At 37.8% G+C, this 25,474-nt stretch overlaps 1 protein-coding gene and 1 long non-coding RNA gene across 3 annotated transcripts in view; one reads left to right on the forward strand and one right to left on the reverse strand.

Annotated features, from left to right (window-relative positions):
• The window catches only part of LOC114012120 (uncharacterized), a 331,272-nt gene that overhangs the window by 108,206 nt on the left and 197,592 nt on the right, over positions 1-25,474 (reverse strand). Inside the window, exon 3 of the long non-coding RNA XR_003554399.2 lies at positions 8,602-8,757. This is a non-coding gene — a long non-coding RNA (uncharacterized LOC114012120). The remainder of the gene's footprint in view (positions 1-8,601; positions 8,758-25,474) is intronic.
• OLFM3 (olfactomedin 3) overlaps positions 14,640-25,474 on the forward strand; it is a 66,020-nt gene continuing 55,185 nt past the window's right edge. For both annotated transcript variants that reach the window (XM_055815361.1, XM_055815359.1), the window contains exon 1: positions 14,640-14,936. Coding sequence is in view for 1 of the 2 variants with exons in the window: in XM_055815359.1 (XP_055671334.1) it covers positions 14,868-14,936 (69 nt within the window). In the remaining variant the exon portion in view is untranslated. The remainder of the gene's footprint in view (positions 14,937-25,474) is intronic.

Here is a 25,474-nt window from a genome sequence, read left to right on the forward strand (position 1 = left end):
CCTGTACTCCTGCTTTCATATACACTCAAGCCTCAATATAAATAACAATAAAGATAAAACTGTGTTCTTGTTAAATTATGAAGACACAATTTCAATCACATTTTGGTATATGTCTTGACTGTGGTACTTTTTGGTCTGAAGTATTCTTCCAGACTTCAAATAACATTAAAATAAATTTCGTGGCTATTTCAATAGCTGAAATATTTTAATTTTCAATAAGCACTAGTTTAAAGAAAGGGTAGATGTGTTTAAATTGTTAACCAGACATGAGGCAAGAAGGACAACATGCAAGGGATACCGTTTAGCTAAGCAGAAACATTCATTACTAATTCATCAGGGAACTACTCAGCACTGCCTCATACAGCATGGATCATGGTTTATTACTTGATTGTTTCCCTTGGTCAGAGAATTGTCATCAGTCCCTTTACCCACTGCTGAGACTGCACAGCCCTCCCCTTGCAACTTTTTACCCAATTCTCTCCTCAGTGTACTGACTCTACTTATCTTCTTTAATGCCACTGTGCTCTGGTGGCTTATTAAGGCTCCAGATCCCTTTTGACCGAACTGTGTCAGCCATCTGTTAACCTGATGAACTGTGGCATTCTGAACTATGTTCTCACCAGACAAGACAGTGCTTTGGTTGGTGTGAAGCGCCAGCCTGCACTAACTGGACATGAGGGGGAAAAGCTTCCTGTTCCTCAGAGAAACTAACACAATTGAAGCTGACAAAAAAACCCCAGACGCATACTAAATCAAAAGGAGGAAAGGTGGAAGCCATACTCTTATTGTGGGATAGACCTCAAGGTAGGGCATGAACAGGTTTCTTACACACCCCGTCTTGTTTGCAGACACTGCCTATGTCATCAATGTTATTCTGCTTCCCTACACTACCAAATCCTGCCAACTCATAGAAGAAGGACAGAGAAAACATTCCTTATCTACCCTTTATGTCAAGGACCTTTATATTCTTCTTACTACAGGCGCATGCTAAAATCTTCACGCATCTGAAAGTGTAAGAGCCCCTGGGACTGGTTCACAAGCAAGAGGTGACATCTTCCAAAGGATTCTGGCATCCTCCCACAAGAATAAACAGGGCAAGAATAGGTAGGGTCTACAGTTGGATCTAATATAACCAAGTGATACTGGAGTCACCACTCCTCCTGACCCATTTTTTCCCATAGGGATTCATATTACTTAGCAGATCCCATACTAGCATAGCCCTGCAGTGATTCATACACAACACAGTTGGAACAGGTAAGAAACATGAACTGCTTCAGAGTTGCAAGTGATTCATGAGCTAAAGCTTGGCTCCCCTAGAGCCATTAAACATCTACAAGGAAGTGAAAAATTATATGGATTTTCACACATCTGCTAACACAAAGACCCTAATGCTATGTGCTTAAACTCATGGATACCTTCTGTGCTTAACTCTCCATTTTGCTTGTGGTGCTTCCTTTTGCTTAGTTTTCATATGCTGTCTGTATTAGGGTATTTAATCTGGCACAGAAATTACTTCTAGTCTGCACAAGACCATATGCCACACTTACAAAGCAGAGCAAATACAAATAAGGAGCTTTCATTTAATCTTTTATTTAATTTGCAATGATCTGGAGCACTGTGAGCTGAAGGAATACCTAACCAACATATAAAATCAGAAAAAACATGCAGAGAGCACATCTGCTACATCAGCTAGATTGTGCCTGACTTCACCCACATAGAAATTGTGACTGAACTTGATATGGGTAGCTTATCGCAGGGCTCATAGGGAATTAACATTTTTCCAGCAATTACTTCTCTAAAATGAATAGAAGAAACAAAATGATATCCAGGATCTGTGCACCCCACTGTTTATAACTGGCAAAAAGTATCCCCAGGTTCTTAGGTAGACTCAGTCTTAATGTTCCCAAAATATTAATTTGAAAGCTGTTAGTCTGAGTTTAGGAGAGAAACCAGAACACAAAACTGCACTAACTTTTATATACACAATTAAAAATTGAGAGGTAAAATCACTAGCTTGGCACCACAGGTAAAAAGTAAGAATTGAGTAAACTCTGCATGACCCAAGCAGACATGGGTAAATTCCATCTACTTGTACTATTCTTTGTTACACCTTACTGAGGTTCCATCCAGTTTAGCTTATACATATTTTCTGACACTACTTTATGACAGTAATACAGTGGGTGTGCTTTTGTGCAGAGCAACTGCTTGTTCAAGACACCTTCTCAAACAGCATTTGTACCATAAGAGACTGTCTTTGTTAAATTCTGACTGTGACTCAGATGGTGAGACATAACTGGGACAATAAAGCATCAACACTGGAATATTTTCCAGTATAAAATATACTTCACCACCACCTGAGGAATTAAAGCTCTAATTTGTAAGATTAATATAGATTATTCAAGGAGCAGGAAGCAACAACCATATCCTTAAGGGGTTGTTTTCTTCTGCCTGAAAGTGCCATTAAACATTTCTAAGGCTCTGTGTTACTTACACAATAGATACAACTCTCTTAGCCATTTATGAATGTTGTAGATGTCTTTTACACTGAATGGCAATGACTTAAATGTCAGCAATAGGTTTATGCATACAAGCAAATCAAGACTCCTGGGATACAAAGTAATGATGGGTAACTTTAAAAAGGTTCCTAAATTTCAAGCCACCTCACTGTCTGTAATTATTAAATGCCTTATCTGTAAAAAAGAACTATGTCTATAGAAGAGTGTTATATCACAATACAGCAAGTCCTTGCTGATTAAGATAAATAACATCATAAATACAGTGCTATGGGAGTATTTTTGCATTTTCAGTTTTAGGTATTGGAACTCAAAATGTATAACTTAATTCAAAATATTACAAATGCAGTAAAGCATGTGGTTTTAGGATGTGCTTAACGGGGGGGCTTTTTAGCCTAAGCAGGTAATGAGCAGTTAATAAAATGTAAAGTAATTGTTTTGGATTTGTTTTGTTTTCTGTATTGTTTTGTCACTCAACATTTTTTAGTCACTTTTCCTCTTTTTCATACCCCTGTTCACAGTTCCTCCCCTTCTTTTACCTTCATTCCCCTTCCAGTGCTATATGTATAATTAATAAATACCTGTGGTGTGAACATTTTCTAAGCTACCACTCCAAACTTCTAAAAAAAAATAATCTGTAACTGACCAGGTCAGAAAATATCAGGAGCAATGTGAAAGATTTCCTTCTAAGTGATGTTCTCTTAATTACCAAACAAACACTATTTTTCCTCACAAAGACTGAAAACTGTTTACCAAACACATGAAAATGGTTCAGTTTAGTCTCCTCTGTGTACATAAGTTCTATACATACAAAAATAAGTTAACATAAACAGCTTCATATACAACTTTTCAACCAACTTAACTGTGTATTATTCTGAAGAGTGCAGTTTGAAGCTCTGAAATACAAATAGCAAAGTTTTACATAAGTATTTCTCATATCTTCCTTTACTAGCCTGGATAGCTGTGCCATCCTTACAAGTCTTTGTTGTCTTACGCAAAGCTTCTTGAGAAAGCACCTCCTGCTTGTATCTGATATTTGTCTTATAGGAATGCCTTTGATTCTGCTTGGATCTTCTTGTTTCAGCCAGTCTCACAGAATGAGAGACTCAAGTCACATTAAAATGCTTAGCATGTTTTTAAAAGCTATCGTTTAATACTTTGGAAAAAGCAAGACTATTAAAAAACTACTTTTAGCAGGATTTCTGTAGAGCTTTGATTAAAAGAGGTAGTTTTAATTTTTAGAGTAATATCAATATATTTAAAATAATTATTTTTTAAGTCTATTTAGGCAAAACATTTTCTCAGTTTAGAAGGCTGAATAATAAAATCAAAAGCTTCTAGTTCAGCGTTTTCAAACCATCAAAACATGCAGAATGCATATTAATTTCATTTAGGTGGACACAGTCCACTGTGAAATTACATTTTAGAACACAGCTAACCACATTCTTAAGAGAATCTGACAGAGTAAGGGAACACCATCCATGCGCTAGCCGTCAGGCTGCTGTTTCAGAGGTAACGTTACTCTCCTGACGCATTACTCAAAAGTGTTTGGACACAAGTGGTAACTACATGTCTATAAGGTAAAATGCAAAATATAAAAGTACTATTGCCCTAGACAGTGCCAGTAACATATAATTTGATTGTAAGCATCTCAGCACAGCCCAGTGATAGCTGTAATGGAATCAAATTGAAATCTTATAGCAGTCCGAACTGTCGGTTTTCTTGGCTGAATGAATTAACCAAAACTAATGTTTGAAGTCTGTCTGTGAAAAGAATTTAAGACTTCCTAGTCTACAGGTAATTGTTTTTCTTTCTTCAAATTGATCTTCTAATGTTACATTAATGTTCTGAGCTGTGGTTTTACATTACCATTTATTTTCTAACAAGCTCAAACATGGGAAAGCAAATGTTTGCCTTTAAACACAAATAAAAGAAAAATAGAAGTTATTATGTGAATAAAGCTTTCCTTTCTCTCCAGTCGTCTTTAATCAGTTAAGAAACTAATACGCTTGTAGAAAGACAGGAACACTGATTTGTATTACCTAAATCCTGTCAAATATGTTATAATATTCTGTTCTTGACTTTTACAGAAGATCCACCTGAACTCATACTCCATGTTAACTGCAGAAATCAGTTAGCTGGGGAAAAAAACCCAACCAGTCTATCCTATATTACAGGAGTTACGTTCCCAAAGGATAGGTGTAGAAGGGAAGCCTCCACAATATGAAACACAGAATGGAAACCCAATGTGATTTTTTTAGGACTGTGCTGGAGAGGCCTTATTAGTAAGAGTCTGGCAGTAACATCAGCATCTCTTGGAATGTTTCGAATACTCATTCAGGTCAGATCAAAGATCTGTTTCACTCTAGAAGTTAACTAGTAAAAAATAGTATTTAATGCACATATATTTTTAGTGTGTGCACAGATGGACACCACCAGTTCTGTATGACATCTCAAGAGCCTTAACTGTTAATAAGATACACTCACAAGGCATCATTGTTGATTTCAAAACCTAGCTGAAGGTTATACACATCCCTTCGAGAAGTTCCTCTTTTGTCCATTACAAAAGCATAAAGTGTAAAGCAGTCCCATATTACATTGGCTTCACCAAACTGGCAAATATTTTAATAAGACAACAAATAAAGCTTCAGAATAAAAAATCATAATAATAAAGTAAAACCTTACAATATTTGTATAGCAGTCACAAAAATATGGCTGAAGAAATTCTCCTGCTGTTTATTTAAATGACCTGTACATCTGCTAGATAAGGAGAGATTTGAATCAATAGCAAATTACTTGAGCCACTGCACTGCCAAATTGGAACCAAGAGTGACCAAGTGGGAAAGTACATTATAGTTGCAAATATCTCCTGCATCCATACTTAACACAAAGAATCTGCAAGATGCAGGTGACTGCCAACACAAAGATGCAAGGCAGTTCACGGCATAGCAAAAAAATATTGCTAATTCTATTCTTACAATACATTCAGCTCTAGATACAGTGCAAATTTCCAATATTCAGCAACAATCAAAAGTCTATCACATTTTTCACCCATGTTCACCTTAAGAGCCCTGGCCAAAATTCAGCATAACTGGAAAATTCAGATCACATTCTAGATTTTGTCTTCAGTACCCTGTTATTCCTGTTGCTGCAAGTATGATAAGAACACCACAATGGAAAACACCATACACACGATCTCCTGTGTAGATTGGAAAACTGAGGGGGTTTTCTACGTGACATGGCAATTTGGCACATATAGCTATCACACGCCTTCATTGCTCATATTCAGGGGTCTGATAAAATGGCATCTACACCACACTTCATCTGCTATTACACAATCACACACAAACATTTCCTTGGTCATGGCTTGCTTTTTTTGGTTTGCTTTTTTTTTTTGGATGGCCTTTCATGACCTAATCCCCAGGCCCTGGGTCCTGGTACTACTCAGATATGCATGTAAGGAAATATTAAACCTGTGCTTTAATGTTTTAGAAAACAGAGTCCTGAACTGCATTCTACTGGTTTTATATGGTTACCTTCTTCCAACACAGTTGTATTTTAGGAAGAAAGCAAGATAATTCCACAATTAATTCCTACCTGCTGTGACAGTGCCCCCTCAGGGTAAAGATGATTTTTCACATTAACACACTGAAAGCCTCCACTGTGACTGACCTTAAAGACACTGACAAATTAATTACTTGCTAGTCAATATGGCATGGCAGCTTTAAGATTTGAACAGATACCCAGCCAGTTAACATGCATGCTGCCATCTGCTGAATATGACAGCAAGGGATTTGTACTGCTCTCTCTGAAAGAAAAGCTGTGTAGAGCCTTCCAAGAAATATGTTACCAAACCCCTCATTCATAGCTTTCTTCACAAGTCAAATAAAGACTGTTCAGGTTCTGTAAGAGAACTGGTAGTATCTCATGTTTCTTTGATGCACAGGTTTAAAATGAAAAAAAAAAGACTATCTCAGAGAATTCATCAAAGCTTTGGTTTTGAGCCCACTGCTTAACAGCTGGAGCTAGGGTATATTCAAAAAGATCATGATATTTATATGAACACTCATGCAGTGCAGATATGAGCAAGTAAGTACACAGTTTATGTACCTCACTGTCATGCCTCAGTATTACCCCAATTTAAAGAGCTCTCCTCTGGCTTAAGGAAAAAAAAAAGTGGCAATAATGTATAAACTGAAGTTCCTATGAAACAATGGTCAAAGGCCAGCACAAAGGAGTGACTTTTTTTTTTAATGAATTATGAAAAAGCTTAATACGGTTCTTAGAAAGACTACAGCCATCTTCTGAAAAAAAAAAGTGGAGGTGGGCCAAAATTCCATACATATTTTTTTTGATTGTCAATAAAATCACATGAAATTAGAAAACTGAGTAATTAGTACGCTACTGTTCCTGTAAATAAAAACTCACATCAAACTGGTCTAAAACTATATATAGGCACATATATACATCTAAAACTATATACTATAGATCATACTGGTCAGAAAATATATACTGATGGGAAATAAAGCACCTATTTTTTCCCAGATATGTTGAGGGGCAAGACTGGTAGCTCCCAAGTCCTGCACACAGCAGAAGAGACAAGCCAGTTGTGCAGATCACCACTGTTCACATTCATACAGGATCATAGGATAGTTCAGGCTGGAAGTGACATCAGGAGGTCTCCAGCCCAAACTGCTGCTCAAAGCAGGGTCAGCTGTGAAGTCAGGCTTGGTTACTCAGAGTTTTATTCAATCTGTTCAAGAAAACCTCCAAGGATACAGACTGTACTACCTTGCTGGGCAACGTGCTCTGGTGCTTGACTGTCCTAATGGTAAAAAAAGGTTTCCTTATGCCTTGCAACATGTAGCGTTTATAGCTATTATACTTCCTGAATATCAGATATTGTAGATATGATTCACTTTTCAGATACACCAGTTGTAAATGAGGGATAGCTATCCAAAACCCAACAAAATTACTGGAATGTAAACCACAGTATGAGGTTACATGACCTTTTGCTTCAAAGCATAGTTTTCTTACAATTATTTACTATAGATTATTTAATCCAGTTATTCCCTCTAGAATTTACAGATGGGCTGATATCCTACAGAAAATTGAAGAAAATCTTTTTAAACGTTCCTCTCTAAAGAAGAGAGACTTTGACCAAGTATCTTAGCCAAAGCTATGAATGAGTGGAATTGGAATGAATTGAATCATTTCATCTGTCCCTCTGTTGCTGCCATGCAACAGGAGTAAAATCAAAACAAAACGAGAGCCAACTCTCAAGCATTTGAGATAACACTGGGCAAATGGAAATGATTAAAAAAGGATAATACATCCTACATGCAAGTTATGGTCTCCCAAATTTGATATTGTAATGAGAAAATAGAAAACAAAATGTACATTGTGGAATGCAGAATTTGCTGAGAAGTGAAGTCTACCCAGTGCAACTCTTAAGAGAGCACACCTATACCACTTTGAGACTTGGAAGAAGCTAGTTTGGAGGTCTCTTCATTCATGACAATTAGTGTATAACCTGGATAATCTCCTCACAGATTAAGAAGAGCAGATACTATTTGATAATGGCCAAGAGACACATCAATTTACTTTTTAGAAACACTTACTTTAGAACCTAACCTTGTAGGAAGCAAACCAAAATACCTTTTCAAAGTATTTCTTTTCCTAACATTTGCCTTTTTAAAAGCTGTCTCTCTATTTAAACTGATCTGAGAGAATACTAACACATACTTTCACAGCCACAACCCTACATCACTATTCAAAATCTAATCCTACAGAAACACCAGGGGAATGCCAGTAAGCTTCAGCTTAGACAATTACTTTCTTCAGATTAGTTATATTCTAGCATCCAGCTGGAATTAAAATATCAAATATGTGTCAACTAAAAAAGATTATCATACCAGTGCCTGACTTTATGTCATCACCTGTAAAAAGCATACGTCTTGGCTATATGGGACAGAACCAGGAATATTGCACTAGTATCACAAATAGCACCATACTACTAGGTTCTTTTAAAAACTGAAACAGATTAAAAATCAAAGCAATGAACTACTGTATTACAGAAAACACCTACCTCTTAAGCGCATTTGGCTTTGCGACAAGTTCTTATGCAAACTTTTCTTTCTCCATTCCAGCAGAAATTTCTGCACAGAAGACAGGTGTGAGATACTAGATATACTGATTTCTTCATTTGGGGAAAAATATCAGGGATGAAGGTAACATTCGCAACCTTGAAACAGAACAGAACATAAAATCCATCAGAATATTTGCACCATAATTTATAGTCATGACCTAGTATTTCTTCTAAGTACTTGTGCCCTTAAGTGATTATGACAAAGACCGGTATTGCAATTGAACTTCTAGTAGTGGTTACTTATTATTTTTATTATTTTGAGAGCCACACGTGTGAGATTCTGAGCCCCAGAAACTCCCTAATGATCAATAATTGAGGATGCCCTCCAGTCCTTTCAGTTCCCACAAACATCATGTTGTTACACAGAAATATTGCAAGCAGCCTCATTACTATGACATTTCGGTCAGTAAATATCCATACATATGCTGTGAGACACAAACTAGGTTTGCTTGCATATAAACATTTAGAGAATTAAAATTACTATCAAAATAAATATATGTGTCATCATACAGCATACTGCTCTGTCTTTGTTATTGCAGTGTCTATTTGCAAAGTATATTATGTTCTAAATTAGAAGAAATATTTAATATTAAAACACTATAAATTTCTAAGAGTTAGCTAGGGAATTAATTTTCTGATCATCAGCTACTTAGCTCAACTGTAACTGTGACTTGACAGGCTGCAAATTATGGATTTTAAGAGGTAATATTCAATTTTAAATTATGCCAACTGAATATTTTACTGTTTAAAAATTATATTATTGCTATTCGTATTGAGTAATTGTACCTTCTTTATTTTTAAAATCTGCCAGCCCAACCAATTTCCATTAAACAACTGACTAGATTTTACTATCTGCACTAGAATTCTGAAATAAAACATCTCAACCTTAGTTCTCCAAGTTTCACTTATTCTACGTGATCATGGCACTGTAAGAACATCAGAGTTCATCAAGAATACATTTACTGTATTTGTGATCTTTTACAAGAGAATCTTAAGCCTTAAGTGTAACTATATTTACAGTTATGTCCCGCATAACCAATAATACATGTACAGGCTACTCTGATGGGATACGTCATATTGTACTTGTACATATAGGAAGGGGAAAATATCAGAGAGCTTGCGAGCACTGTTCCATAACCTTCTAGGAAAAGCATTTTTGATAGGTAAGCATTCTTCATATATTCTGTCACTTTCATGAAGAATGTCATTCCTACATTTCAAACTTATGCAATCTTTAATTACACATTTTCATTTCTACTTATACAGTAATATATTAACTGATTTGTGAATCTGAAAAGACTATAACCATACGGTGCTCTAAAGTAATAACTCCTAAAAGGCCAGAAAGAGAAAGAGTATTTATTTCACCAATTTGTTTTCGATGCATAAATGAAGTCCTGGGGAAAAAAAGCCTAAATGACATCTGAAAGAAAAACCAAGAAAACTGAATAACTTTTACAAATACTGATATTCCTATTAACTTTATGTAAAACATATTTCCACAGAATTATGCCTTTTTTGTATTTCATATGAACTGTAAATACCTAGTAACACTTTACTAGGGCAGTTTCTTCACCAATTTAAATTAAGGTCAAACTTAACAAAAGTAAATTCTAAATACGGATCAGTTTTAGAGAAAGAGTTGTAGATCTGACAGAGGTGCCTGACTCACTGGTTCTCTATTAAACCTGTCCACTTCACCCAGTACCTAAATATCTCTGTACATCTGTCATGTGCAGCTTTGTATACTTCACAGAAGCCAGTAACAATTATGCTGATTCACAGTTACTTGCATGTAGAGTAAGCTCATGGGGAAATAGCATTAGTATTGCAGTTCTTCAGAAACCTGAAGTTTAACTATTTTCAGTGCACTCTTACAGAGATATATACAAAGGTAATTTCCACAGAAGAGTTCCTAAAAAAACCCTGAGTAACAAAAGTTCTTTTAAAATATTCACTTTAAGAGAGCAGGGATTAGGAAACACATCAACTGCTAGATTTATTTTAATAATTATTTACCTTTCAATCTTGATAACATACAGAAAAACAAAATACATTTTTCAGGTATTAGCAGGACTTCAAAAAATACTCAGTGTTGACCTAGTTGTACAATTCTATTTAGTAATCACCACTAGGACAGTTATGCTGATAAAATACGCTGCCAAAACCTCATTTCAACCTTGTAACTAACTAATATAGCAATGTGGATTAGGAAGTGAGATTGTAGTATTGACAGATTCCAAAAATGACTCTTCTTACATGACTGATAACTATAAAGTATACTTCAATCTGATGGCAAAATCTACCCAAATATAAGCAGATTTAATGATTTACAGTAGTCTTGAATTTTGTCCCATATCTGCAATATCTCTGTACTTTAACATCTACATACTCTTCAATGGCTAAATTAAATGGATTAGTATTCTACTGATTTTTCTATTCACCTGATCTAAGAACAGTTCAAGCATTCTGTTTCTCTCACATTCCTTACAAACATAATCAAATAAAATACCCATCATAAAAGTTTAGCTTCTGTATCATTGATAGCCTAATTTTGTTCTCATCCTTCTCTCTTGTTAGTTTCATTGAAATACCGAAATTGCGTCTGTAATGAAAGACACATCTGTGCTCTCCCAGGACATTTCAACTCCATTAAAGTCCATAAGTCAGTGTTCAGCCCCTCTTCCCAACTCCCTAAACTTCTCATCCTTATAATAAATACAGAGAATGCCTAAAATTCCAAAACCGGACCACCTTCCTAACTTAGTAGAAGATTCAACACCCATGACATATTCAGCGTAAATATATGGCTGATTTCATGAAAAATTTTCTTGTCTAGAAAAAATATTTGATAGCACTGCAATTAAAAAGTTTTCAGATGTGACCTGCTATAAATCATTTAAAGACTGTCTTTCTACATATGCATACATACATTGTCTTTTATCACAGCTCCCGTCAGTACTTTCACGCTGTCAAACTCAGGTTGCAGAACTTGGAACTGACTGATATATAATTCAGCACCTACATGCAATTTATCAACTTCAGTTTCCAGCGTACCCAAGTGAACAAGTATCTTATTCCAACTGCTAGCAGTATGTCTTGCAATATGGTGTGAAAAAGAAGTTGTTATAATTTTAACTACAGACTGAAAATATCCTTCACTATCTAGACAAGCTGTATTCCACATGGCTCCATTTTGCTAATACTGTCACCGATGCCTGCAGGAAAACTTCTGATATCTCTCTTCTCCTCTCATGACTGAGTATTTTACCCTGACTGCAGTCATCTCCATACAAAGAATTCAGAAAAAAAAAGTAATTCACATAGAATTTCATAGGTTTTAAGCATTATTAAAAGCTTTGTTAAAGATCTTCAGAATCAGCTTTGCCACTCTGGGGTATATAACAGAAATAAAAGCTTCACATGGACCTGAATTTTGTTTAATTTTTGAGATATGTTTTAACAAGCCAAATTATTTCGAGTACTAATTGCTAGCGATTCTCACTGCTCTTCAGACAGTCTTTTCTGACAAAAAAATGAGTTTTCAGGTTGCTAGAGGGTGGAGGAGTAAGTCTGATACATCTTTTATTTTTCTTCCTAATGGATTGTTAAAATCAAGTGGCACAGAATTAGGTCACTTTATGCCATCCTTTTGAAACATGTTGTGGTACCTTTTCATATATCAAACAAATTATAAGTTTGTAACACATAAAACTATCTGAGGAGTTCAGGAGATCTGAAGTCTCACATTTTTCAGGGGCCTGGGGAATCATTTGTTTTATTTTTAACTTTACTCTTCAATATTTTACTGATTTCACAGACAGATATTCCAAGCAGCATCAGGAAGTGACCAAACACACCGCATCGCTGAAGCTTTTCAAGAAGTTTGCATGCTGTAATTGATATAATAGTTTACACATTTTGCCAGTTTTACCCATAATAGAATAAAAAAATGAAGGAGAGAAAAAGTGTGGTGAAAATGAAGGTAGGGAGAACAAGAGAACTAGTCATTGAAGTACTCCAGAAAAGATCTAAATACCTTCACACCTGCCTTTGTGGCTTTATAATTTAAGTTCTTTCTTCCTAAGAAATTGTTTCTTTGAAACACCGTTCACTTTGTCCTTTGGAGAATCTCAGATTTCCAGTGCTTTGGTACCATTACTTATAACAGGATCCATACTAATATTTGCAACTATCCTTTTTTATTTTTTATTGGTATTTCATAGAAAATAGACCTTTCACTTTTTTTTTTTTTTTTACAGGTAAAAAACCCCAAACACTAAACTAGTCTTCTTTCTATATCTTTCTCAATAGAGTCTGTATCAGAGGGATTCTCATTTCCATTTTAGACCCTGGGATGTCAACAGAGCCTCACTCATAAATTCTGTAATTCATTTTCTTGTCGTAAGGAACCACGTTTCGTAGACCTTCCTTCCATGGAAATGAAATATATCTTTGCAAAAGATGCTGCTGACCCAAAGGGGATTTCTCTAAGTCATCTTAGCATAAAACATACATTTTGATTCACTCAAACAAAAATTTGGTTATTTTAATCCTAGAAGAAATTCAGAACTCAAAAATATAATAAATCACTGCAAGAAAAAATGGCATTTTTGATCTGGGAACATTATGCCAAGGATATGCAATCTTTTCAGATAGCACGTGGGCAGAACAGCTTCTGCTCTATTTGTCTTTCAGCAGCAGTCTTGACTCTTGAAGACAAAAGACACCAATCTCATAGACTTGGAGAGAGTAAGTTAGAAAACCATGCCCTGTCCGTACTCATCCTAATAGATGCTCAACCAAAACACCCTCCCGAGCTTGGATTTCTGGTTTGGGTTGTTTGGGTTTTTTTACACTAGAGTTAGTTGTGCTTCTTTAAGGATATTTTTCCTCTTTGTTAAGATTACATAGCACCTAAAAATCCACAATAGTGTCAGCCTATCTGTGCTAGCTACTGAAAAAGTACACAATGTAGACCCCAGATCTAATCTAATCAAGACAAAAATACATTGCTAACTGTAAAGCTAATACATGCAAATACATGCAAAGCTGAAAAAATAATTTATAATAATCGTAGTTGTACTCTTATAAATCAGGTTACCCTGACCGTAGATCAGGAACTTGAATCTTGTAAGGGAAAATAATTGAAACCCTAACATACTTTGCCCGTGCTAACAGAGTGGTGCTGTTTAAAGTGTGATTTATGTTCGGGCCACACTCAGGTGTGCTGAAGGTGCAGCCCCGAGGAAGCCAAACCACACCCCTGCCGGTACCTCCCCAGCTGGAGCTGCCGAAGGGTGACCACGACCCGCTGCACGGGCCGGCAGGAGCCCACCCAGAGCCTCGGCTGGCTACAAATGTGATGACTGATAAGAGAAGGAAAGCCCTGACTGCAAGCTACAGCACGCCCTCGGGAAGGCCAACCACCTGCCCCCACCCCCCGTACGGGCCTTCCCACCACAGCCCACCGGCCGCAGCAAGGAGACGTGGCGGCCCCCCGCAGCCCAGCTGCAAGGCAGCGCGGGGGCTTCCCCGCCACCAGGGCTCAGCCAAGCCCTGAATCAACTTTCCAGGCGGAGAGTGAAAGGGCGGGATAGATCCCCTAGAAAAAAAAACCAACCGCTCCTCTGAGCGCCCTCTCGCCGCCGCGGCTCCCCACCGCAGCCGCCGGCCCCTCTCCAGGTGCGCCCGGCCGGAGAGCCGCAGCTACCCGCCCGCAGCCAGCGGCGGAGCGGCGCCCGGCGGCACGGGGCCCGCCGCGGAGCAAAGAGCCTCTGCCGGCGGGGGACAACACCGAGTTCGGGCGCAGGGACGCGGCGCGCCCGGGTGGCGCCTCTCCTCAGCCCGCGGCCGCCCCGCAGCAGCCCCCCCGCCCGCGGCTCCCTCGCGGCGGCGGTGATGTCACATCCGCCGCTCCCCGCGCCGCCGTCGCCCGGGCCCAAACTTTTGCGGTGGGCTGGCCGGGAGCGGAGGGGAGGGGCGGGGGTGGGACGGGGCAGCGGAGCCGCGCCGGCAGCGCGGGCAGCGTCGTCCTCGCCCGCCCTCCCCGCGCCGAGGCCGCCCGCGGAATGAGCGTCCCCCGGGCGGCTGCCGCCTCCACTCGGGCTCCGGCGGGCGGGCAGAGAGCGCGGCTGCCGGCGCTGCAGCAGCAGCGGAGTGAATGACCGAGCGGAGCGGCGCGGAGAGGCAGCCCCGGGATCAGGATGCGGGCGCCCGCCAACATCCTCAACCTCCTGCTGCTGTCCTTGCTGGCCGGCCTCGACCCGTCCAAGGTAGGCGCCGGCCGGGCGCCCCCGCGGTGCGCAAGTTGGCGTGGCCGCAGCCAGGCAGGCGGCGCCGGCCCGCGCACGGCGTATGCGGTAGCAGGCGAAGCGGCTCCGCCGGGCGGCTGGGCGGCCGTGGGCAGCGGCGGGCGCGTGTCCTTGGTCGCCCGATCGGCCGGGAGGGAAAGTCCGTGGCGGAAGCGGCCGTTCCCGGTACCGGGCTTACCGGCTGCGCGGGGCGGCGCGGTGCCAGCGGGCGGAGGGGCCGCGGGCGCGGGCACGCTGCAGCGGGCGCCCCCGTTCCGAGCCCCCGGCCCCCCCCGCAGAAGTTCCGGCGGGGGCTCGGGGCTGGGGCGCGCCTGCGACTGGGGCCGGCGGTGCCCGGCGGGAGCGCACGGCGTTCCCCCGGGCCGAGGCGCTGAGGCCGGCGGTGCCCGGAGCCTGCACCAGCCCGGGGAAGCAGCCGGGCCCCGGGAGCAGGGACGGACGGACTCCGGCTGGGAACAGATTTGCTTGGAGTGGAACCGGAGGCGTCACGTGCAGACGCTGGTTTTAGCCCTATTTAGCGCCGTTAGGCTGCTGCAGCGTTCCGCTATCTTCAAACGCGTTCGGGTCACCAAACGATCACAGCAGATACTGAAATAACGCCAAAAGTACAATGTGTTTTCGCCATGCAGCCTTGCTTGTGAAGGTGATTTTAGGTTAAACCATTAAAAAAAAATCGGAATTGCACTATAGCACTTAAGAGCAATAATGACTGAAGCCCCCCCCTAGGCCTGCAGATGCCTGTAGTGCTGCATCTTATAGATGTACAACTTGTCTCATTTGTCTTTTTGTGACATGCAGTCTTGTAACTGTCAGCGTTATTAAAAAGTACCGAGAGAAAACATTCATATAGTATTGCAGTCCATTACCGGCAGTGGTCCTTACTGTTTTGCCACAATGTATATTGTCTGTTGGTGAATGTCATTTTAATGATACTGTTTAGGTATCATTATGAGGCATTATTACCATATGAGGCAATGCTCAGGTCTTCTGGCAGGTTTCTTTCCATTAAAATAAAGGTATTAATCACATACACAAATAGGTACTGCATTTCCAACAATATGGAAGAGATGTTCCTCTTGTTTAAAAAATATCAACATGGAACTTAAAAAGCAATTCAGTGGAAATCTGATTTATAGCTGCAGTGTTCTCACAGGCTTTTTATCAGTAAGATACAGTGAAAACTCAAAAAAGCAGGAGGTGATATAGGATTAATAAAATTAGCTAAGTAATCATATCAATGTTATTAAACAGCAGCTGTTTGAAAGTATCAGCTGTTGCTGTTTCTGTAGAGACTCATCAGGCACTACCCAGGAGTTCCACATCTGGGTGAACAGCAACACACGGTCACGTTATAATTACAGGTTTCCACACACTCATTTTTCTATCTTCTGTTACACACACACACATATATATATGTAACACACATATATAGATGTGTATAAACACATCTGTTAAAGTTAAGAGACTTAAAAAAAGACTGTGGAAAGCAGGAAAAGCAAAACTTGTATCACTGTCTATCCACAGAAGAGTATAACCAGCAAACAGGCTTCAGCTGGCAGGATTCTTCTTTCAGTTCAGGTGTCAGAGATATGCCCCAAAATAACAGTGGGAAGACATGCTCCATATCATATTTCTGTCACCATCCGCAGGATGAGCCACTGGACTGAAATGGCATAAATTAACTTCTGAAACTTTGCTTCTAGCCCTTTTTGCTGTGGCATCCTGTGCAGAGGGCATAAAAACGGCCTTTTATTCATCACTCTCTGTGACATTTCCAGGGATATTAAAATGTTCGTTGCAGGTTCTTTTAACTTTGTCAAGGGGTCATGAGCCAGAAAGCTCTAAGTCCTTAAGGTTATGCAAAAATAAGAGCCCTTAATCAAAGCCTGATGTTTATCAGAGCTAAACTGGATTTTCAGAAATAAGAACATGACATCAAATGGTTACTCCCATCCTTGGTTAAGATGCTACACCACATTAAGCACACAAAAGATGCCACATGGCAGATACTTAGTTTTGTTGACTATGAACAACAGATTTTGTATGCCTGTGAAAAATGACATGTAAAAATGTTTGCAGGGCTTTTTTAGCAAATAAGTACAAGTTGTGAGTGAAATACCACTTCAGAAATGGAAGCACTGCTCAGTTATTTATCTTGCTTTGTGCTAAATTGAAGTGGAATAATGATTTTCTGCCCTGCAGGTTGGGAAGCAAATATATCATATGAAATTAATTGTAGGAAACAAGGGGATGTTAAATTCTCTCTGTTCCAAAAAGAATTGTGCAATATGCTCATGACTATACAGACAACTTTTTACATGCCCTTGACACTCACAAACTACTCAGCTTATGAAAATCAATCACATCAGGCATTTCAAAGTACACACAATACATTCCTATTCATGTCCTACATAATTACTATTCAAGTAATAACTTATTTTACTGATCAACTACTTTAAAATAATGCCTGGGAAAAAAAGCTTTGATATAGTACCAGGCCATCACTGACAGGAGCGTGCTGTCCACAGGCACTCTTATTATGGCAGGGCTTTTACGCTAAACTTACCAGGTTATTTTCTGATAGTAAAGAGTTTAAGTATCGCCATCTTATGGTAAAATATGTAACAAAAATATATACGTACTTTATTCTTAAACCTCTGGAACATTAGGATTTTATTTCAACCATAGTAATTTATTGCCCATGCTTTTCTATTCTTCTTTTTTTCCCCCTGCTAAGCATGCTACAGAATTATTGACCACCTCTGGAAATTCTTCTTTAAGAAACGGAAGACAGTTCACTACTGATTAATTTTAAACACTCTCAGTGCTAATTACAGAATATCAATTTTACAAGACTTATTAAATATTATATCTGTTAATGTGATTCTAATTTCTCTCTGTATTTACATAGAAAAATGGAAGAAAATATAATTATTCATTATAATATATTTCAGTAAAATTTTATTTCTGGCAGGTTGGCTAGATATTCAGCAGGGAAGCCAGCTATAGGGAAAGGACTTGGAATATAAAATCTTTCCTTTCTCCTACACTTAAATGCAGTATCTTGAAAGAAGAAACTATTACATACTAGGAAATTTCTAAGAGTTACTGCTAGGTGGCATCTCTGTGCTGCTTTTCTGCAAGCCTAGAGTTTTATGTAGTGACCTTCATAGTATGTAAAGCGGACTTCTCTTAAAAGGGTTGCTTTTGCTGGCCACCATTTGATAATCACCATAGTATAAACAAATGAGCATTTTATAGTGATGTAATGCTGCTCTACATAGAAATCAAGCTCAGCGGTTTTCAAAGTCTAGATGGCTTTTTTGAAGTTAAATTTTGAGCATTTAAGTAGATCTGGAAAATATGTTCATTTTTCAATGCAGTTCATTAACTTTTTGCGTTTAACTTTTATGATGGCTGTATGGTCCTACATCTGTTGGGTTTCAATTATTTGAATTTCAGAAGAAAAAAACCCAAACTGTTTCAGAAGACTGCCGAGTACAATCCCAAACATAAGCAAAGTGTAGTATCATTAAGGACAGTTACAGAAAGCAACTCTTTATCTGGTATTCATTGCTTGGGATAATAGGATGTTTGGGAATATTAACATTAAATAATAAAAGTTAATTTGAAACCAGTAATCTATTTTTGAATGCTTAATTAAACTTTGTATTTTGATCTCTGAAATGGCTGTGTGTCTAGATTTTAAAAATCTACAATTTTCACCCATAATCAGACTACACAACTAGCCAATAAAAACTTTTCCCCAGATTTCAAGAACTTGTCAGTAGGAAGAGCATGCTACTTTAATGCTACTTTGCAATACAAATTAATCTCTATTGTGAGAATTTATAACAAGAATACTATGTAAATACAAGGGTTACCACAATACACTATTTTTGTTGGAAATATGACTCATAGTACTACTTTGCACTGCAAAATTGGAGGGAAATCTCGGCTATATGGGAAATTAATTTACCCTTTTACCTACAGTATTAGAATTCAGTCAATAGGAAAATCATATATAATTATTTAGCCTGCATGATTTAAGAATGCTATAAATCATTAATTGCTGAATGTGGTCAACTCTTGCTTCCTGTCTGCTCTCCCATTTCTGAGCAACATGATTCAATAGCCATTGAAGAACATCCTGTTGCTGTCAATATACCCTGGGCCCTCTCCCAGGTGTCATTGCAGTTATTTTACTCTCAATCTGGTAAATTCAATCAATGGGTAAAAAGCAAAGACTGTTGTTAACACTACTGGTTCTTCCTGCAATGGTCAATACAGTGTCTTCTAACCTTTGAGTCCCAGAAAAAAAGATGCTTCACATAATTTCCTATTCATCCACACTCAGTGACACACATCCACCATATGTTATATAAAATCACAAAGGAATTCACTACATCATTTTAAGTAACATATATGAAGGTATTTGAAAACCCTATGCAAAAACATGCATGTGACATCTGCATGACTGCTAACTCTTGTGGTGTTATCAGACGCCACACAGTCTTTAAAGGCTTTTTAAAACTGTTGATGCTATGTGAAGAGACCTTTTCCTTCTCTAGCTAAAAAGATTCCTGTGTTGTTCACTACTAATGACTGTTGCTTCTTTGAATGCACTGATGCACTGATTATATACATCATATATAATCTCAAAAAAAAAAAGTATATGTACACACAGATGTGTATACATATACTGAGTATTTCCCATTAGAAGTATATTGCCTTCAGGGAACTGGGCACGTCCACTTTTCTTCTGTATTTGTTCAAGTTGTAAGCCAATAAAGCAGGAACAAATCGTAAATTATGTGAAGAAGAAAAAGTTGAAGCAGAAAAGTTGACTGTCAGGAACAGGAAATACAGTCTAAGAGCTATTAAACCAGCATTTAACAATAGCTCTAAAAATGGTGTTTCCAGTTGGCTACAGATTTAAGTTATAACTTTCAAGCTCAAATCCATGAAGTTCATAAGGGGCCTATTAAGAAAGGAACAGGGAGTCCTCACAGAGGGTCCAGTCTAGTTGACTGAAATCCCCTTTTTTAATACTGTAGTACTAACAAAAATGCTTCCCGTATCACTTAGGCATTCTTACTAGATCTTCACCGAAAGCCAGGTAAATTTCAAAAGCCTTGTGTAAATCTGTGCAGCAGTAGTCTGGGAGCAGTTCTCTCAAAGACCATCTTTCAAAAGAACACCACTCCGTCCTGCTGCTTCACTCCACAAGGCAGTGGATTTCCTGCCTAAGATGAAACCTAGAGAAAGGGAGGACTTTGTGTGCCTGGGTTTGTATACAGAATTGTTTTCATGAAGAATATTCAGAAACAGGTGGAAAACTTCTCAAACATAGAAATGAACTGAAAATTTCAGGAATTCTTGCATTTAAGCCTAAGTGGGATAAAAATAGAAAGAACATACATCAGTATTCCAGACCAGATCTATTATTCACATGTTTTTAAACCAAGATGTGTGACACAAGCATGTTTCTGCACACATTAATCATTCGACCTAAGAACCTAACTAGCAGAATTCTTAGTCCTCCAAGCCAGTAGAAAACAGAAATACAGTAGCAGTATGTATTACTCTTAAAATACTTGGACTAGTCTACAGGAAAACATTCTAGAGGTAAATATTTTTATGTATTTCAAGAATTCTGACAGATCAAAGGGCTTAGATTGTATTAATTTAACATAAGGATGCAGTGTGCACTACTTTCCACATGGTCAGCTAGTAAGTGTGCACTTGGTGCAACTGCAGAACAGAAAAATTTACTGTTCACCTGATCTGACCTCATTTTTCAAAAGGGGGTTCCTGCACACACACACAACCAAAAAAAAAAAAAAAAAAAAACCACTCCAAAACTCTCCCCCTTCAGTATTTTTACTGACTCTTCTTTTCTGAGAGGAAATTATCTTAATGCAATCACAGGGAGATCTATTAAGAACTCTCAAAGTACACGGCATCAATCTTCATGTACTCCATGCTGACATTAATGATGTTTTTGTTGAGTTTGCTAAAAAGAAAAAACAGGCGATAAACATCGTAACCATTCCTTTAGTCAGTCACCTGGGACACTTTCCTAAGATCAGAAAGAAATTAATTTTCTAGAAGACACAATTCCTTTTACTTTAGTACTAAGTTATCTTTACCACCAATTCAGAAATTTGATTCTTTTGTTTATCATAGTTGCACTGGAACACAATGAATATTAACCAGAAAGGACAGTGCATGTTATCCAAGAAGTAAGAAAATAAGTGAAACAGAAATATAAAGGTGGCTCTTTTGTAGTGAAAGCTGCACAGACCTCCAATTTAGAAATGGACAAAAAGTTGCAACTTTAACAATTCTGATTATGGCACATTATTATCTATCTATCTGAAGGACACCCATCCACCACTGATGGCCACTTGATACCCCTCACTGTCTGAAATAATGGAGTTACCCTCATTTCAAGATGCAGGAATCAAACACGAGTAGTTAGTTAAGGAAGCATTTGTGTCTGTTCATGAATTTAAGATTCATATTACAATGTCTGGGTGATAGTGAAGCCCAAGCAAAGACAATTGTGATATTATTTCTTAATGTTGTGCACAGCACAGTGTCAAGAAATGTATCTGAAAAAAAAGGAGACCGATCGTGGACATAATCCCTTATGTCACAGTATTACTTCCAAGAATAGGACACTTCACTATAAACAGAGACTACAGCTTCAGATTTTTTCATTAGTGACTCCAGTCTTAAAGGCAACTGAAATTTTACCAGCAGCATAATTTATCAGAACACTTGAAACTATTTAAAAAAAATTACTATTTTAATATTCATTCTTTTATTCCTGTTATTAAAGGTTTTTGAAGTCTAGTTTTGCTTGGAATTGGAGAATTCATATTTCTGTCTAAAAGAGACACCAAGACACTAGAATGCAAGATAACAAGGCTCCTCGTACAGATTATCTTATCCCCATTCGTAAGGCCGTCTCACTGGGAATAGCACTGAAAGATTTTTTTTAATAAATACGGAAAAAAATATTATCAGCCAAAGAAAGTTAGTACAATTTGTCTAGCTACCTCTGTTTACTAAAACTAGATGATCTCTAGTCTTCATCTTTACTGGCCAGCTTCTAGAAGGTGTTTCCTAATAACCGCTAACCTAACAACACCGTGAATAATATTATTCTTCAATTATTGGTGCACATTATTAAAAACCACGGTTTCGTGCACATTATTAAAACCCACAGTTTCATAGAGATTTTCATGGACCTCCTTTTTTAGAGCCACTCCTTTAGGAAAATACTTTAAAATGTGTTCCAGTGTATTCCTTTCAAGAAGATAACTAAGTACTTACATGATTTTCCATATATGAAATTGTAAAAGTTATTTGAGTTTGGACCAGTTTTAAAATTGGATTTACAGAAATAAGAACTTCAGTATATTGAAACTATATTAATACCTGTAGTGACAGGAAGTATTATTGATCTGAGATCTCACAAACACAAACCTGCCACACGCTTGCTTACTCATATTAAATGGGGCTGTTCAGTCTCAGCCTCCCTACTGCTATCATTTCTTTCCTATTTATTTTGTATAGTGTCTTACATATTATCCTAACAATTCTACCTTATAAGATTCTGTGCATTTTCAATATATGGTATTGAGGTTTTCACAAGAATATATGTAGAAAAAAGTGTAGTTGTAACACTGAGTTACTGTACTGAGTAACAAAGAGTACATAGAATAGATGGTATGAAATATTTAGATACAGCTGTAGATATATGCATTCTCGGTTCTCAGATAATGAGATCTCAGGTCAGTATTATTTGCAGTCATCACAGGTATTTCTGGCCACTTGCATAAAGAATGCAGAGGTGCATGTCAGGCAAAGTAGCAGGTGAGCATATGACAACAAATAGGCTTTTTCTGAAGCATAAAGTAGGGAACTTTCAATATTTAGTACCTAATTCATATTTGCAGAAATCAACTACCAATTACATCTAGTGTCTTATTAACAAAAAAAAATTAGATAAATTCAGACATCACAAAAGTCCACAAATATATTAAACAAGAAAAAACACAGATTCAAATCACTCCATCAATAAAATCATTGTAGAAATGAATGACAAATGACAGGTTAACAAAATCAGAATTGCCAAGTCCTTAAGTTTTCTTGGAGAACTGTGACCTCCTAAATTATTTATAATATGCCCTGCACATATTTTACTCAGACTGACAATGAATTGAAAGCTTCTTGGAAATACATTATTCAGAGAAAAGATTTCTGAAAAGCAATTTTAAGCCTGAAAGTTACTTCTATCACCTCAGCGTAGCCAACGAATTATTTTACAATATATGTTTTAAAGAATGTTCAGAATTGTGGGTGGTTGCTTCAAGGTAAAATTACCTTTCCTGTGGGATCAGCACCATTCAACAGATTATTTTCTTTTGAGTTAGCCTTTCTAATACACTTAGTGATTTACTTTTTAAATCAGGAGCTATTTTTCAGATACAAAAAAAGCCTTGTTCAATGTGCCAGTTACAACACTGTATTCCCTTTATTCAGCCTGGACATAATTTCTGTTCTGGTAGCTGATTTATCTTGAACAACAGTTACTTAACATACTTTCAAAAATTAATTTATAAGAGGGGCAAAGGGCTGTGCAGACTTCCCCTGCGATAGTGCATTCCCAGGATCTGCCCTATGGCTCTGGTTCCCCAATCTGGATGTCTTCAGGACAACAGTACAGTAAAATCTGCCAAAATCAGAACCTTGAATAACTCTTTTAGAGGTTACATCCCTCCTGGTAATTATTTTAAGACATGGATAAGTAGAAATTATATATATATATATATATATATATAAAAAAAGTGCAACTCAGAAAAAAAAAACTATTCATAGTGAAACGTAGTCTAATAAAACTTGTTTTCCTGAAGATAAACACAGGGAATGATATTAACCTCTCAATCAGTCAACACCACTTTAAAATAATACTTGGTAGTTGCTCATTCATGGTAAATGCATCCTTAAGTAGATGACAAAAACCTTTTCATGAACTCTTGAATAGTCTGAAGCTGCTTTATAGAAAACAGGTCATGAAACTTGATCATCAGTGCAATCAGAGACCCCTGTAGGTCTTATAGCCCATACCTCCAGCATTTCAGAGCCCCTCTGAACAGCAGCTCTGACTCGTGATTTCCACTAATGTGTCATTCTGCTCTGTTATCCTGAAGATGTTAAACATCAGCTACTCAGCAATGCCTCTTATTAGCAGCTGCAAGTCAGATTTCAAACCACCTCCCTTTACCAGTTCAAATATTTCTCTGTCTGCCTTGTAATCTACCCATCTAGTTCATAACTCCCCAGTTTGACTACAACAAGGATACTATAAGATACCATGTCAAAAGGCTCAGTATGTGACATCCTCTTCTTATGGCTCAGGTAATCTGAGATATCTAGTGGTTTCTTTGTTTCTGTTCCTATTTTTCGATTAGACTTTGTTGGGTATGGTTAAAGTCCATTCCTAGAGGAAATACTGATCTATCCAGTGTATACAAAGAGTAATTGTGAGCTCATACAATTTTATTTTTTTTTTTAGTTTGCTTTCATCAGGTCTTAAAAAGACTTCAGTAAATACTGAACTTTATAAAACTCTATGGCAAAAAGAAACACTGGTATTATTATACAATGATGATTTATATCTAAGGCATTTTCTGTATATCTTCTCAGTGCAATGTTACCATGAATAATAGTTTTCAACTGGGAGATTGTGATAACATAATCTTATTATTTGTTTTCTTATCTTTTTTTATTGGAAGAGAAGATTCTGATTTTTCCTCATCACAGTTCTTACCCTAAAGCTATAAAGACTGAATTTATATTTCTCAACTTTTTCAGCAGCAAACTAAGGATCACATGCATAGACTTTAGTAAAGTCCTTGGATTGGTCAATTCAGAATGATTGGAAATTCTAATTTTTTTGTTAATGAGATACTGAGGTATCTCCTGGGCATTGTTTTTGCTATGGGAGATGTAGAAATACTGTGATCCATCTTCTTTACCATTTTGTCCATGACAACTCTTAGTTAACTGACAGCCACGATTCTTAGTTAAACCGAATTCTACTTATGACAGTGGTTTTGTATTATTTTGTATATTTGAGAAATAATTATTTATTGGTATAAATCTCTCCTTTTTCAGACATAGGATATAATATCCTTGCCCACTTGCACTACCAGTAAATTCAGTAGAATAAACAAATTTACGTTCTGTAAAGTATTTATTATTCTTATACTTCTCAGTCTGCCCCCTAAGTAAATTTATTCTAGTATAAGTACTCTCCCAGTGCTCTAATACATTTTTCAGTAACTCTTTAGTTAGTCCTCACTGCTTATTCTGCTTACTCCTTATTGAAGTATTCTGAAAGAAACACATTAGATGATTTTGAGATAAAGTACATCACATATGAAGAATTAGTCATATCTCTGTCCTATGTGTATTCCTGTCCA

Source organism: Falco peregrinus, chromosome 10, assembly GCF_023634155.1.
Source record: "Falco peregrinus isolate bFalPer1 chromosome 10, bFalPer1.pri, whole genome shotgun sequence".
Classification (NCBI taxonomy): Eukaryota; Metazoa; Chordata; class Aves; order Falconiformes; family Falconidae; genus Falco; species Falco peregrinus.